This window comes from Paroedura picta, chromosome 9, assembly GCF_049243985.1.
Source record: "Paroedura picta isolate Pp20150507F chromosome 9, Ppicta_v3.0, whole genome shotgun sequence".
NCBI lineage: Eukaryota > Metazoa > Chordata > Lepidosauria > Squamata > Gekkonidae > Paroedura > Paroedura picta.
In genome coordinates this window covers 37,745,377-37,762,519 of record NC_135377.1, presented here as the reverse complement: position 1 = coordinate 37,762,519, position 17,143 = coordinate 37,745,377, and the positions used below count along the sequence as shown (strand labels likewise).

Genomic DNA, 17,143 nt, shown 5'->3' with positions numbered 1-17,143 from the left:
TGAAAGTGTCCCCAGTTTCAGTTAGGGTAGCTCATTTCAGTAGCCTCTGCCTCTTCACACCAGTCTGATCTAGAGACCTTTAAGAAGTGATCACATCACTGCCAGTCCATTACCTCAATGCCTTCACACACCCTTAAGAGTCACCCTGCAGGAGACATAATTTAAATCGTAGCTTTCAGAAATGAACTTGTGGTGAAGAAGGGGCAACAATGTAACAGTTAATAGTATGGAATGATTATTCTTTTATTGTTTTGTATGTGGAGACAATAAATACATCGAAGAAAGGCAGCACATCTCAGCTATAGTGGGGGAGATATTTTCATCATACAGAAAGACATTTGATAGCAAACTGTCCTCTAGACACAATGCTTGACTCCAGCAACTGTACTGAAAGAATAATTGGAAAGAGATCTATACAACAACAGAACAGGTCAGGAGGGCAGCAACCAAATCATTTTCTCATTCGTAGTTCAAGATAGTTACTGCAGGTACATCCAAGCAAGGGACAGAGTAGCAGCATGCAGTTGGAAATGTTCAGCTCCGTGCCGTGGCTGTTTGAGGTTGTTCTGACTGTAGCTGCTTCCCAAGATATTCCCTGAAAGAGCGCAGAGGGAGAAAAATACATGTCAAAGAATAGTTAAGGAGAGTTTAGAAACAAGCAATTACATAAAGCCAAGAACTACTCCTCAACTGACAGGAAAATGCCATCCCAGACAACAACATGGACTTCCAGAGAAGGTAATAGAAGATGGGACACAGCCTGAAAGACAAAAAGTGGAAGAGACACAAAGAGCCTCTTCTCCTGGCAATCTTTCCTTAACCTATGTGATGGTTGACCATAAAGTAAACGTGTTCAGTTGGGTTTAAGGTACCGTGAGCAAAGCTCTCTGCTATGGTTTCCTGCACACTTGGAGATGTTGAGGGAACCACAAATTCCCAGAAACTGAACTGTGAATGATTTAAAGCAGTGGTCCCCAACCTTTTTATCACCAGGGACCAGTCGATGCTTGACAATTTTACTGAGGCCTGGGGGAGGGGTAGTCTTTTGCTGAGGGATGTCGTCACTGCTGCCACCACCTGAGCCCCTGCTCCACTTGCTTTCCCGCCGGCACCTCTGACTTCCCGCCACCTTCTGGGGGGGCGCTGCCAGCAGCAGCTGCGCAGTGCCACGCCAAGGGGTAGCCCAGCCATGGCGGCCGCTAGAGAGCACCAAAGGTGAGCCAGCGACAGAGTGGCAGGGCAGCCCCCGAGGCAGCAGCCAGGGAGGAGGACAAGAAGGAGCCGTGGCCTGGTACCGACTGATCTACAGACCGGTCCCGGTCCCTGGACCGGGGGTTGGGGACCACTGATTTAAAGGACTGCAGTAAGAGAAGGGGAAATCAACAAAAACTGTCCTTTCCTGCACAGCCCAAGGAAAAAACTCAACAGATGAAACCTAATTTTCCAGTTAACAAATCTTAGACAAAGATTATATTCATGAAAGGAAAACACAGGCCTAGGGAGTATTTCACAGCTGACTGCATTTTTATATACTTGGCAATAAATCTAAGTCAAGGTGGAATTACGAGAGGCCAAGGCAAGCTCTTCGATAGCTTGATGGATATATTTCTAAAGGCTGTAGCCTATGGACTAAGGCTGTTCATTCCATAATTTTTGAATACCATAAAACTGTATCCATTTAGTTTAAACCAAATGGTCTTAATTCCAATCAGCCACTGTGCAAAAAGCAAATATATCTGCTCGCGCAAAGGGAAGTCCAGAATGCTGGAAGGAAGGACGGAAGGACTTTTTAAGTGCTGAACTCTGATTCAATGATGCCTCAAATTCATTTTCATTGGTTTGGAATTGTTTAAAAATTTTCCCACTACACTCAAAGGAAAACTGAAAGCGACTCCTACATTCTCTATGCTAAACAGATGAAAATACAACCTGAATATTTTATTTGCATTGTACCTTTCATATATTTTCTTAACGCGCATGACTCAAAACATTGTCACCAGGTTGAATAGAAAACAACTTGAGTACTTACAATATTGACAGTTTTATACATAGTTAAGAGGTTGAGTGGGGGGGGGGGACCTATGTGAGACTGAACCTCAATTAGACTCTGTGTCAAAGTTTAAAGCATCGTTTGCTCCAATAAAGAAAATCAGAGAATAAATTACTGTAATCAGCAAACAAATGCCATTTCAAGTACTCTGCATGAAATACCAAAATGCTAAACTGAAAAACTAAAAGAAAAATAAATGATGGAAGAGGTACAGAGCAGGATTCCAAAGCAAAACCCTGGAGCCAAGAAAGTATAAACTGCGTGCTTCAGTAAGGAGGGAACCATGCTCCATTAAATTCACTGGTGGAGACATACAGAGAATACTAATATCTAACATTAACTATAGTTAAGTAGCTTTGCATGGTTGGGGGTGCTATTTGGAACATCTGCAAGCTGGTTGATCTATCCTAACACTGCAACGGAAAGCAAAGTTGTACCCTTCGAAGTCCATCGAAGGTATAACTCTGCTTGGAAGATATAACTCTGCTTGGGAGGCAATACAAGTCTCTCAATCACCAGGGATGCTCATTCGATACTTCATTGTTACCAAGACAGTTCCTTAATGGCCTGAATTTTTAAAGCCTACTAAATGTATGGGGTTTTTTTTTAAAGCATTTTTATTCTTTTCAGTATCCAAGAAAAAAGTTGTGGAAAGCTTAGCTGAATCAATATACTTCAGGCCACCATGTCGGTCGGCTGCATTATTTATGGCAGTGCCGATTGCTACAGATTTAAGTTAAGAAGGGATAGGAGACTTGATGATCCTGCCGAACACCACAGAGATCGGAGAAGCCACTGAGATGAGAAATGTATTGACCAAGGGTTAATTAGCATCTCCGTCTCTAATGTCCATGGCAGCACAGAATAAAATATGTAGCCACCAAAGAGGGCTGGAGAAGAAAAATGAAAGATGAGATAACATTTTAAAAAATGGTCCACGAAGCTCAACTGAATAAACAGATGCTTGCTCTAAAAATTGGATGTGCTGGTGTGCAAGGAGCACGGACGGGCAAGAGAAGCAACGGCTGCTGCAACTAAGTCCAAATTCCTACTGCTGGATCTAGGAGAGGAAATGCTTGGAGAGACAAGAGGGAGAGTTTTCTCTATGGTCCAGGCAGCCCATCTATTTGTTATTGCTCTTCTGGGAATGGCCTGGTGGTTCTACTACACCGCATGACACCTGCAAAAAACACCTTTCTGAAAAAAAAGGACAAGAAAAAAAACAGTTTGTCCTTAGTTGGGGCACTGCCCACCTGCTACCATGTCTTCCTTGAGCGGCTGGACTCACCACCTCCCTATGGAAGGAAGAGTGCTCGGCTGGAGGCGCTGGCTGCCATCTCACAGTCAGCTAATTTGTTCATTGGTGTATACACAGGCTCATTCCACACATGCTGGATAATGCACTCTCAATGCACTTTGGAGGTAGGGTTTTCTGTTTTGCACAGAAAAATCCAGTGGCAAGTGTGTGATCCAATATGCGCAGAATGAACTCTGAGCACACACAAGCCAGCACAACGGCATTTTCAAAGAGCACATGTAACAGAAATAAACAATTTGCACTTACTGAGAAAGGATACTTGGTGTCATATCTTTATTCAATTCCCAAGGAGTGGGACGGTGATAGTAGTTTGTAATAATCTAACACAGAGATCAATCAGCCTAGTTACCTCCATTTTCTAGTGTTCAGGTCTCACAAAGTCTAATTATACAAGAGGAATGGGGCGACTGATGATTTTATATTAAACGGAGAGCCATCTCAGAGGGTTCCTTTTGAACTACTATTGATTAAATAGCTACAGATGAAAAAGCTTAATGCTCTCATTAAACCTGAAGGTGTGCTTTGTTCCCTTGTCCAAAAGCCATCTGCAGCAACTGTAGATTCTTAGCTGCCAATTTCAAAGAGTCACCAGCATGTGACTAAGGAAGAAATCCTCTTGGAATCAGTATGAAGAATATGCTTTAGGACAAGGTGCAGCAAATATGCACTGGCCTCATTATTTTTTTTTAAATTACCAATTTCTATTGAGATCCGTGTATTAAGTCTTGCAAGACATGTCCTTGCAGGACTGATATGCTTCTTACAAGCAAGTTAAAAGATCCCACCCACCAATGAATGCAGCTCATTCCATCAAGAATTTCCTGATAGTTTTAGGCCAAATTCAAGCTGCACTTTTTGCCCTTTATGATCTTAAGTCCTTAGACGCAAACAATCTCACCCCTCCCACAAGATATCATGGTTCTTACCCTAGATGACATTAAGATGATCCCTTTATCTGCTGCATCACAGCAAGAGCCTTTTAAAATGGAAACTGTATTCAGGATTGTTGAATTCTGGAAGGGATGTCAACATTAATCACCCCCGCTCTTTCTAGAATAACTTTTGGGTTTTTGAATTAGAAACAAAAGTTTGCTTTATGTTCTTCAAGGCCAATGATTGAGGGGTGGATGAGAGGCTGTCAGACGTGCCTAACCCACTTCATCCTCAAAGGGCTGGGAGCTCAATGGCTTTCTTCACTGAGTCACTCAGGTCTGTCTCACAATATGAAACAGTAGTGCTGGAGGCTTCCTGTTCAACATTGCCCATCAGTTTATTTTAATCTGCTGAGTTGACAGATGGGTGTTTTTTACCCCACATGACAAGCTATACTCCAATACGTTTTACCCCACATGACAAGCTATACTCCAATACGTATTACTCCTGAGGGCCAAAATACCAGTCATCTGTTATAATAGCTGGCATATGTGCGATGCAGTGGTTAGGAAGACTCAGGTTTGAAATCCCTGCTCTTCCATGGAAGATCTTTTGGTAACTTTGGACCGGTGATTCCTTTAGTTTAACTTATCTCACAGAACCGCTTTGTGAAGATGAAACAGGAGGGCAAAAGGAAATGTTAAGATGCTGAGTCCCCGCTGGGAAGAAAAGCAGGGTTTAAACAAATAAATATCAAAAAGGTACGTGGAAAACAGGATCTAGGTCCAAACAGATATACTGGGCTGATACAACTGAAAGTAATTCAGGACTCCATTTCTACATATGAATGGGACTTTACTGGAGGGAAAGAAGGTCTGACATCTGCTACTTGACCAGCTATTATGGGATGTGTGTTCCGGGTACTTCTGCAACATAGTAGTTATTTTAGCAAAAACATTACAGCACTACTACCTGATCAATCCATGCTAATCCATGCTAATGCCCAGTCTTGTGTGTCGCACTCAACTTTGGTGACCCCCTCATGGGTTATCAAGACAAGAGACTAACAAGGGTGGTTTTGCCATTGCCTTCCTCCACACCTGAAATTCCTTGATGGTTTCCTGTCAAGTACTAACTAGGACCAACCCTGCTTAGCTTCTGAGTTCTGATGAGATCAGGCTAGGGTGGCTGATAGCATGGTGATAAAGGAAATGATTGCAGCCTTCTAACTGATCAGACAGTTATTAGAAATTTCCTATAGCCCTGTATATTGGTTTGCCTTGAGTTATGGTTCACTGGAAGAGGACGATGCCTTTGCCTCTGCCTGCTCCTGACCTTTGGTCCCTATCAAGCAGAGGAAACAGCTAAATGCCAGGCTGTTCCCTTTTGGAATGCAGTTTCTGAGAAGTCAGCCAGAGAAATATTCAGATGGGGGGGTCAGATCAACCTTATCTCCCAACTAAGTGCTATGGTCAGCAGGAAGAGAGAGGGGATGAATGTCTAAACCTAGAGGCAATGCAGACAGAAGATCCGGAACCCTATAAGCAGCCTCCAGGAGCTGGCTTAATGGCTGTAGGGAGGTCCTGAGAAATGGAATGGGAAATGGGGGTTGGAGAGTCCAAGTCATTGGCCCAGCCTCTAAGGAGAGGGTATTCAACACTAAGTAATCACACTGTTCTTTCTGCAGGTGTTTTGTGGATTCGTTCCTCCTGCATCTGAGTGTTGTTTTGCTGCAGCCTAAGAAATAATTCATAAAAAGGTTTTCTTGTTTAGTTTGGTGTTGGGCATATTCACACTAGGCATACAGCCCTGAAAAGACCAAAGAAATGAGGACAACATTTCTCCAGGTTTAGAAAGGTAGCCTGGGAGCGAGTGCAGGATCAAAACAACAAATGGTCCAGGCAGATGCAAAAGTCAGACTCCATACTTTGAAACAACAATGAGCTCACTTGCAAGCACCGCAGCCCATCCTTCTCAAAAGGGTTCGGAGAGAACACTCTGTGCCACAAACAGCTGAAACCAGGAATTTAAATGCAAAATCAGAATAAAATTACTTATTCCAGAGAGCTAGCCATGATAGTTTGCTGCAGCCAAAGTACTTCTCTGCTATTATACTATTGGAGCAAAAATACCCACAATTTACTTTTATTACATGTAATTTGAGAAAACTTTCCCTTTGATTCCCACTGGAAACAGCTCAGAGGCATCAACAGGTATAAGCTGTGCAAATTCTCTGCACAAGAAGAGTAATTGTTAGCAACTTCTGTTCGACAATGAAGGAAAGAGGCATTGGTCTACACCTGCTCCTCATGCCAGTGCTATAGTCCACAATGTACATAAGATTCAGCCATAAGGGCAGTACCAATACACCCACCTGACTGTGAGGAATTGTTCCGCCATGAGATCATCTTACCCAGTGAAATCCCAGGGAGGGGCAGGGGGACCTGCCCCTCCCTGGGATTTCACTGGAGAAGTCCTCCCCCCCCCCCACACACACACACTCCCCTTCCCCCCCAGTTATCCCTTCTCCTCAGGTCAGAGCTGCAAATGACTTGTTCTCTGTCCTCCTGGAAGACTTTGCCTGCCTTCAAACAGCAGCAGATTACAAGGTGCTGCAAAGGGCAAATTTGGCAGCGGAAAAAATGAGTTCACCTCCTCCTGATCCGTCCTGGATTCTTAGCATCACTCATGGGCTTGTGGAAGGAATGCTGAAGATGGAACCTTTACCTCTCATTAATGCAGGCAGAAAATGACAGCAATGCTTATTACACTTGGGGAACCTCAAATTACAATTAAGGGAGCCATCTTGGATAAGTTTAACATTTTTATTACTTGTGGGTAGACAATTACAAAGAAGGTCTTATTCAGTATCTTTTCCAAGTATTTTAATTTCTCTGTTTCTTTGAGGGGAAAGGGAGCGGACAGACCATTTTTGCCAGTTGATGCTGAGTGATGCTTATGCTACTTTACATCCAAACCAAAATGTCAACCAATGATAGTAAGATTTCGGCACGTTTATGGAAGCAATACCAAGGTGACATTAATACACTGATAAGGTAATATCCAAGACAGCCTCAGCACCCCTGCTTAAGACAGACTACTGTGAATCATGCTTAGTAATCTATTAAAAGGCAACAACAGCAATGAACATGATTCAGGTTGCCTAACTCTCAGAAACCCTTGTTCTATAAGAGCGCATTGGAAATCAAATTGTTTTAACAGCAGAGATTTCACAGGAGCAACTGCTCCCATGTAAGAATAACAGAATCTCTTCCTGATCATTGAGCTGACACCACCCTTCCCAATAAAAGGTTGAAACTGTGGTTGCTTGAGCCTGAGAAAGGAAAGGGTGTGGTGCAAGTAGAGCAGGAAAGGGCTGTGGCTCAGTGACAGAGGATCCCAGGTTCAATCCAAGCATTTTCACTTAAATGGATCTGGTAGTGATGCAAAAGACCTTTGACCAAGACAGTGGAAAGCCAGTGCCAGTCTGACTAGACAACAATGATCGCGAAGGGCCAAGGGTCTCATCAGGGGCAAGGCAGCTTTCTGTGCTCATGGCAAAGGAAGCTGCAAAAGCACTCCTGGGCTTGGTTCAGTTCAGGTTCCCAACCGCTGGAGAAAGGAGCCCCAAATGGAGAAGCTTGTTCAAGTTCTAGAAGGCTACAACTGTCCTCCACTTGTTTCCCTAATAGCAGCATGGAGAAAATAGAAGGGACAGGTAGGAAATGGAGACCATGGTAAGAGCCAGCCAGATGAATGGACAAGGGGAACAAAAAGTGGCTTGAAATTCTATTTGCAAGGGTGTTGAACCAATACCTTCTGCACCATTTTTTAAAAAAGAAAAATCATTTAAGTGTTCCATAATCTATCATTCTATAATTTTACATGAAGCCATTTTTCTGTTAACTATCCACAGCCAAGACAAATGCAAAAAATATTACATTTCTCTCTATCAAAGGTTTGCTGGCTATGTTAATGGGTTTTTCTTAAGCCATTCTAGCAGAAACACAATGAAGTTAACAAAATGGGGTGAGGATGGAGAGTATAAGAATACATTTAAAGCCTAATTCAACATTGTTTGCTTACATTTTCATTGAGAAAGGAAAAAAACCTTCTAAAAGGATATTGTTTTTCTGCCAAAGGACTTGCTAATTTTATTCAGTGCAAACATTGTTGTCATTTGCTGGGCCTTCTCTAGAAATTAAAGCTTATCACAGCTCTCATGAGAGTGGGGGAGAGGCACTGCTCAGACCTAAGTCTTGGCACTTTAGGCATCAAAAACAGAGCTCATGTTAGAAACATGGAACCAGAAAAGATAATTCACATACCAGTTGTGGACCATCAGCTTCTGCACTGCAAGCAAGGCATTATAGCGAACCTGCTGGTCTTCATGATGCATGTGGTTCATCACAAGCTGTTTCCCACCAAGCTGTTCGATCACTCTATTTAAAGAGGGAGGGGGGGGGAGACAGAAAGTGGAAAATTATGGAGAGATGAAAGGTAACTTTTTTTGTAATGTTCAGTCTCAATATCAAGAATTTAAAAGTCCACGTCAATATCTCATGGGCCCACCTTGTTCTTTCCCTCAGGCAGCTGCCTATGAAATCTTGCACTCAGGTCCACACAGCCTTGTTCTGCCAGCCCAAGACCTACTGGCAGAGCAATCATCCTTCTCTAGACTTGAAGCAACAAGCTATACTTTAGGATCCATAATGCCTTCGAAAATCCTGCCTCTTAGAAACTGTACCAGCGCAACTCAATAGAAATCTCAAGAATGATTTTTGACACTGTCTTTAAGATTTTAGTGAAGCAAGGGGAAAGTATTCAAAAATATTGTGGTCTGTCTGGAAGCAGTTACCCTGAATATTCTCAGTGCTCCCAGCAGGTACATAAAAAGAACTTTCTTGCCAGAGGCTCCATCCAGCATTGTTGGAGGAAAACGAAAACTGGAGTCTGCAAGATTAAACAGTCTTAGCCTATGGTAGTAGCTCATGAGAGATACCATATCGCAGTCAATAAAGGCAAAATACAAAGAAGCATTTGGCAGAAGGATTTTCTGCCAGGAGGTAGGGAAGAGAAGTGATGTGTCTATTTTTCACTGCTGTACTGTATTTTTCACTGCTGGACTAGATGCATAACACAGTGGGTTGAACTTGCTCCAGGAAGTTAGTTTTGCTTGGGGACCAAGGGATTGCTGAGAAATTTTAAGATTTTAGAAGACAAATGATCAGCCATCTGAGAAGGTGACTTAAAGCATTATGGTTCAGAATAGCAGCAAAAAACAAGAGTCATCCAAACAGATGCTACATTTGGCTGAATTAAAAATGGCAAGGCAGGGAGGCAGAACACACCTGGCAGCGATATCAGAAACACTATGCAGTAAATACCTGCGGCATTTAAACAATCCCTATCCCCACTGGAAAGCGAGTGATTATATTTTTTGCTTTAACAAAAGCAGTTGCCGCTAGGGATATTTGTTGAGGTAATGCTCTCTAAATACTAAGTAGCTGCAAGGGATATTTTGCTTGGTCTCCTATTGTAAGTCCAGGCTGCCAAAATATTATCTGCAGCTGTAGGAGAAGGGAACATCATCTAGTTGAAGAAGTCTAATTCTAACCAGTTCTTTTCATGTCAGCTTCCCTTTCCTCCTTTGACTTAAGTCTCTCCTTACTAGGCTAGGCTACTGTTCAATTTTATTCCCAACAAAAAACTCCCCTTCTCTATCCAACCCCTGTTCACCCATTCATCAGAACAAGCTGCAGCAGAAAGACCTGCAAGGTACTCAGTGGAAACATTTTCTTCATGGCTGTGACTTTAACGCTGACGAATAGCTCCACAGACCACCCTGCTCTCTACCCATATAACCATCTACCACCAATAAGATAGGCAGTTCATGGATATACAGACTCACAAATCCCCAGGGCAAATTCACTTAGCAAGAGATCCTGCTGCCTTGGTACCACTTGCAGTCCTCCGTGTGTGTGTGTGTGTGTATTTGAAATGGATATGTTTCGTTTGATATGAGAGGCCCAAGACCTGCTGCTTCAAGTCTAAACTAACAGCAGTTAATCTTCCAAATAAGGCTTCTGATACTCTGAACTTAGAATTTCTCTGAAGTCGACCCATATAAAACAAGATGGTATTTCTCAACCTAGCTTTCAGCTGTTTAAATATTTTTATGCTACATCTTTGAATTAACTGGCAAGCAAATTATTCAGGAGAATGTATTTTGTAGTCTTCTTCCTCAAGATTATTCTATTATTATCTGACTCTTCCACAGAACTCTGCAAAAAAAGATTCAACAAAAACTGATATGAATTAGAAGATAATTCACCTTTAGGTAACTCAAAATGGATGAGCCTGCTATATATAGGAATTAAAAGCTTGTTTTCTGCAACTTCAAAATGCAGTTTTGATATGTAATCTGAAAGCTGATCTATCCTCCTACATCTTTCTTATAATCTTATAGTAACAAATGTTCTCGAGGGAGAAGTCCTTTGAATAAACTATGCAAGGTTATCTCTGCCATAGGACTATTTGCTCCTGTTTGTGTCTGCCTCAGGTAAGAAGGGAACCTTGTAGCTGCAAACCAGGAGGCCAAAATGATCCCAGTATTTAAAACAATACACTTACAGAAATCACTGATGGCTACAGGAAAAGGTGAATCAACTCAGCCGGAGAATAATGGATTATACTTACTGTCTAACAGAAACAGCACATGACTAAAAAAAGGTAAAGGTATCCCCCTGTGCAAGCACCGAGTCATGTCTGACCCTTGGGGTGACGCCCTCCAGCGTTTTCATGGCAGACTCAATACGGGGTGGTTTGCCAGTGCCTTCCCCAGTCATTACCGTTTACCCCCCAGCAGCAAGCTGGGTACTCATTTTACCCACCTCGGAAGGATGGAAGGCTGAGTCAACCTTGAGCCGGCTGCTGGGATTGAACTCCCAGCCTCATGGGCAAAGCTTTCAGACGGCTGCCTTACCACTCTGCGCCACAAGAGGCTCTGCAGCACATGACTACTACACCTAAATTGAAGTACTGGAAAAGCAATCTTGGAGAGAATTAAGAGCAGCCAGGAAGGAATATGTTGGACATTGAAAAAGAAGGAACACCAAAGTAAAATTCAAGCACTAGAAGTAGCACTGATTTCAGGAGGAAGACGAGTCTACCTGCTACATGGGTACACGGTCTGCTATATAAGCTGAAATTATTCTCTACACACACTGTGGGGTTTTCCCCTGAAAGGAATGCAGGAAGGCCCTAATTTTAATGGGAGCATTTACTTCAGCATCACTTGCCTCCTGGGGCATTCCCACTGTATTTCATTAGCAGGAAAACCTCCTTGGATCCAATTCACAAGAGAAATTGTGAAGTGGCTGGATATGGAGCATCCATGTGGACACCCCTCTCAAGCCAGTATGGGAAGGAGGGCAGAGCTAAATGCCACCTTCAAGATGGCAGAGCTAAATCCTGCTTTCCCTCCCTATTTTTGCCTCCTGAAAGGACCTTCTTTTTTCCTGCAGAATCACACTCTACTTCTCAGTGGGAAAGGGCTGTGGTGGGCCCAACTGATCTCTGCAGCACCTGCAGTTCTGCCCAGATACTGCCGAAAACTTGGGGGAGGCACAGGTGGTGGCCAAAGACAGAAGAATGGGATGGGGCACATGGATGGATGCTGTCCCCATCTGCTCCAACGCCACTTGCTGCTATGCCAAAGTTGTTGTTGTTAGTTGCAAAGTCATGTCCAACCCATTGCGACCCCATGGACAATGATCCTCCAGGCCTTCATGTCCTCTACCATTCCCCGCAGTCCATTTAAGTTTGCACCTACTGCTTCAGGACTCCATCCAGCCACCGTCAATTCTTTGACGCTCAGCTATGCCAAAGTAGCCAAACTTTTCATCATATGCATTAAGGACAAAACGTACCTCCACTTGTACCCAATAAGAAATCCCAAATGCTAATAAATGTATTGTGGTGCAAGTTTTCATCACATTCCTGAAATCCTTGCTTAAGTGGGCAAACAACAGAAAAAGAATTGTTCAGAAGAATATTTTTATAAAGATAAAAAAGCTATGGCTCAGGAAGGTGATTTTATGAAGGGAACTGGGCTGTGAGCCCTATCTGCTTTGTTTGTATACTTGTAGAACAATGCAGCAAATGGTATTACATAGTATGTTTAAGATTTTTTGCCTTGTCCCAAATTTCTGAAATCCTAGTCCTATTTGCTTATCAGATGTCTCATCCTGTTGGTTGTTCTGACTGGATCATCTGCCTTGAGTTTCAGTGAGAAAGGCAGAACATAAATAAAGTCAAGGAATAACTACATATGTCAAAAAGTCAAAGAAACCCTTCCATGCCAACTTGTGGTTTACCCATTAATTGCGACATGAGATGAAAGTTCCCATACCGTTTCCCTCGAGGATAGTGTCGGACATATTCTCCCACATCGTGAGCAGCTACAGCCAGGACTTGAGGGTCATCTGATACCTCCAGAAGCTTTGTCAGAATCCTACAAGAAGGTTTTAAATTATATCAAGTCCATTCTCTAAAAAGTGCAGATTACAAAAGAACTAGATAAAATGCTCTCTACTCAGCACCACTGTAACAAGGGTAAAAGCGGCTTACTCATTTTAACCAATATCTTTTTGGACTTTCTTAATGATCAAGTTAGCCTGATCAGTATTGTTATTCATGAAGAGTATACAAAGCTAAGCTACTCAAAAGATTACTTTGGGTAGCGTAGCTTTGTATACATGATAGCCAATAAACAGAAGAGAAGCAGGAAATGGCAACCTGGTGTGGCAGATTGCTCGAACTGTCAAATTAGAACTGGAGCACCCAAAAGTTCAAATCCAGACTTTGCCATAAAGCTCACTAGATGATCTTGGACCAGTCATAAACACACTCATCCTAACCATCTTCATGGGATTGTTGAGTGGCAAAAATGGGGATGGGGTGGGGGGTGGGGAGAGGAATCCTACAGGATGCCCTGATCTCTTAAATAATAAATAAATATTTATTTTTATATCCCACCCTTCCAATACAGCTCCGGGCAAGTGACAACACCATTGTAGCAAAGGCTAGGGTGAAAGCCAAATACAATGTAAAAGTTTTGTTGATGCCATTGCCCAGGAAGACACAAATAAATTTAATTTGCTTATGAACTTTACTTCAAAAGGACTTCTTTGCTTTGTGTGTGACCAAAAGGCTTCAGTTGTGCATAGTGTACAAGCACAAGGACACATAAAACCACCCTGCCAAATGACATTCAAGCACTTTAGAAAAGTTGCAGAAAACTGTATTTAATCAGTCACAAATTTCGTTCACACACAGCAAAGTGGCACTTCACATTTGTCTACAGTGACTTATTTCAAAACAGAAATATTGAAGCATCCGTTAAAATATTATAGATACTGGAATGAGTGGCTCATTGTGAAAAGACAATATCTGACCTCCCAAGAAGGTCTATTAAACCTCACTGAACACTTAGCCAGGATTAAAGTATTTTGAGAGTGAAGTCACTGATGAAAAACCACACTTGTGTGGAAGCTTTCTGTTAAGTTATAACCTTAAACGGATGCACAGAGTTCAGGCATTATTAGGTAAAGGTAAAGGTATCCCCTGTGCAAGCACCGAGTCATGTCTGACCCTTGGGGTGACGCCCTCCAGCGTTTTCTTGGCAGACTCAATACAGGATGGTTTGCCAGTGCCTTCCCCAGTCATGACAGTTTACCCCCCAGCAAGCTGGGTACTCATTTTACCGACCTCGGAAGGATGGAAGGCTGAGTCAACCTTGAGCCGGCTGCTGGGATTGAACTCCCAGCCTCATGAGCAAAGCTTTCAGACGGCTGCCTTACCACTCTGCGCCACAAGAGGCTCTGTCAGGCATTATTAAAACAGACAAAACTATGAAATAAAGAATCCCCTAATTGTTTCGAACAGGCTCGTCACTGCGAGTATTTTTACATGCATTTCAAATTCTAAGATCACAAACTTTTGGTTTAAGGTGACAAGTAGGGGTCTTACAAATCTACTCATGTTCCAAAATGTTGAGAAGTGGCATAAGACTGAGAGAGAAATATATCAGGGCTGTAGTGCACAGCTTGAGGAAAAATGTTAGCTCAGTGTGTGTGGCTCTGCACTAAAGGTAAAGGTATCCCCCTGTGCAAGCACTGGGTCATGTCTGACGGGGTGACGCCCTCCAGCGTTTTCATGGCAAACTCAATACGGGGTGGTTTGCCAGTGCCTTCCCCAGTCATGACCGTTTACCCCCCAGCAAGCTGGGTACTCATTTTACCGACCTCGGAAGGATGGAAGGCTGAATCAACCTTGAGCCAGCGGCTGGGATTGAACTCCCCACTTCATGGGCAGAGCTTTCAGACTGCATGTCTGCTGCCTTACCACTCTGCGCCACAAGAGGCTCTTATTAAATCATCAAACAGTCAATATTGGTATTGTCCTTGTAGTGGGCCAATCTGTACCATTCTGATCTCCATTCCTCAAAACAAATTGCATAACTGGAAAACAGTGCAGAAGAGAGCAACAGAGATGGTTATGGGGCTGAAGCACCCTTTCTACAGGGACTTTTCAGTTTAGTGGGGGGAGGGAATTAAAGAGGACACGACAGAGGTTTGTAACTATGCAAGAATGAAAAGAGTGGATATAGTGAATTTCTTTGTCCCTCATTCACGGTACTAGAACTTGAGGTCACCCAATTCTGCTGACTAAGGGTGGACAACAGAACTTCTTTGAATGAGTCATTAATTGTGGGATTCACAGTCAGCTGGCATGGTGAGCATAAATGGCTTTAAAACAGGAACAGACAGATTTAAGGAGACCAGGATCACCATGGGCCATAGTGATTAAAAGGAGCATCCAGATTCAGAGAAAGTAAACCTGAACATCAGTGGGTAGTAGAGCAAATTCAAGGGAAGAGTTCTGTGCATGTTTGTTGGCTATTGCATGATTTAGGATGCTGGGCTAAGTGGGCACCAGCATAATCCAGCAGTTCCAGGAGTCAGAAGTTCCATTTGGTGGAAATGCACAGTTACAGAGAGGTCCCATACTGGGAATCAAGGAAGCAATTGTTGATATCATCGTGAACCAACATACCAGTCATCAAAAGAAAAAAGGGAGGCATGTGAATCCCACATTTCTGAGTAAATTTGTATAAAACTGGGCTTCACATAGAACAGCTGTGATCAGTCAATGAAATCTTTAGATCCAACCTGGTATTTGGAAGTCTGGAAAAAGCTACTTTGCTTAAGATGAATTGCTTGTAACCTGCATGGGACTGACTGCTGCAGGTTACGATAAATTTGCACAAGACTATTTATATTTAAACTAGGGGCAAAGCCCGTTGTATCCAAGAATACAACGGGCGCTAGAGCTTGGCAGTGGGAAGAGGAAGGGGAGGAGTTGTCCAGTCTGTAAGGGCAAGGGGTTGAATGTGTGTGTTGTATGGGAGGTTGTGGTGGCGTAGTGGCAAATGAGGGCATGGGTGTGGAGAGATGGGTGTCAAGAACCTGTGGTTTGGAATGTTTGTTGAATGTGGGAGAGGACTGACCCTTGGGAACTGTGGCATAGTGGTTACAGATGAGCTTTCCAGAGCCATGTCTTCAGATATGTGAAGGGAAAATCAGACTGGAGACTCTTCTTAGGGGAAGATTACATGGCAACCAATTCCCTCCAGTTCTGCGTCATTTCCCTTCTTGTGGGAATTAGGCCACAGACACCGAAATGCCCCTCTGCCCTAATACACATGGGGTAGTCACAGTACACAGGTGTCCACCCTGTTCCTCCTTCTCCATTGTTTTCACTGTTGATAAAATGTTATGTGCCCACATGCTTCTTTCATGGTTGCTCCTTAGAAGAAGAACAGATTTTTGTACCATGTTGTTTACTACCAAAAGGAGTCTCAAAGCAGTTTACAAACACCTTTTCCATTTGTCTCCCCACAATAGTCAACCTGTGAGGTATGTGGGGCTGTGAGAGGTCTGAGAGAAATGGGAATGGGCCGCAGTGACCCAACAGACCTCAGGTGTCGCAAAGTATTTTCCAATCATCTTCCCTTCCTCTCCCTCTCACTATTTACAGTTTCAAGCTGTAAGTATTTATTTAGATCTTCCTGCACTTTCCAGACCCATAGCCCACGAGGGACACACCTGCACCACTCCCTCCCAACTGCAGGCAAAAATGGCTCCTTTGAAGGCTGGACTCTGAGGCATTGTACGATTTTGAAGTCCCACCTCCAAACCTCCAGGAATATTTCCAGCCAAGGGGTAGCTAACCTCCAGGTGGGGCCTGGAGAGCTCCTGGAGTTACAGCTCACCTGCAGAGTATAAAGATCAGCTCCCCAGGCAGAAAGGGCTACTTTGGACAGGGTTGTGGTAGAGAAGAAACATTTAAGACTTCCCACACAGGTTGTTGTTGTTGAATTGAAAGACTTGAGGCCTACTGCACAGGGTTGTTGTGCAGATGAAACAGGAGACAAAAAAAACAGTTTCATCTGCAGAATAAGGCTGTGCAGTGGCCTCAAATCTGCAGAGTTGCAAAGAAGAAAGACACATGGCTTGGCTGTGTCTAACCCCTGGCCAGAGCAGTATTTTAAGTGAGATGGGGCTTTTCTGTAGCCTCCCTGTCAGCCAACTGTTTGCAGAAGGGGAAAGCCCCCCCCCTCAAAAGGAAGGCCCTCAGTCTCCCCTGCGTTGCTCTTGGAAAGGCCTCCCTCCCCTCAGTCAGGGCCTGTCAGAGGCTCCTTCGCAGCGGGCCTGAAGGGAGGGGGAGAGAGAGCACTCACCAGCCTCCTGCCAGCTCTGTCAGGGTTCTGAGGCAAAGTTACAGTTGGACATGACAGGACAGCCTTGGGGCGAAAAGGGCTGGCACAGCCTTTTCAA

At 43.5% G+C, this 17,143-nt stretch overlaps 1 protein-coding gene across 2 annotated transcripts in view; it reads right to left on the bottom strand.

Annotated features, from left to right (window-relative positions):
* Window positions 1-222: 222 nt before the first annotated feature.
* The window catches only part of ATP6V1H (ATPase H+ transporting V1 subunit H), a 45,572-nt gene continuing 28,651 nt past the window's right edge, over window positions 223-17,143 (bottom strand). For both annotated transcript variants that reach the window (XM_077352419.1, XM_077352418.1), the window contains exons 12-14: window positions 12,655-12,756; window positions 8,570-8,683; window positions 223-595 (exon numbers count right to left, since the gene is read on the bottom strand). In XM_077352419.1, coding sequence (XP_077208534.1) covers window positions 535-595; window positions 8,570-8,683; window positions 12,655-12,756 — 277 coding nt within the window. In that variant the 3' untranslated portion in view covers window positions 223-534. The remainder of the gene's footprint in view (window positions 596-8,569; window positions 8,684-12,654; window positions 12,757-17,143) is intronic.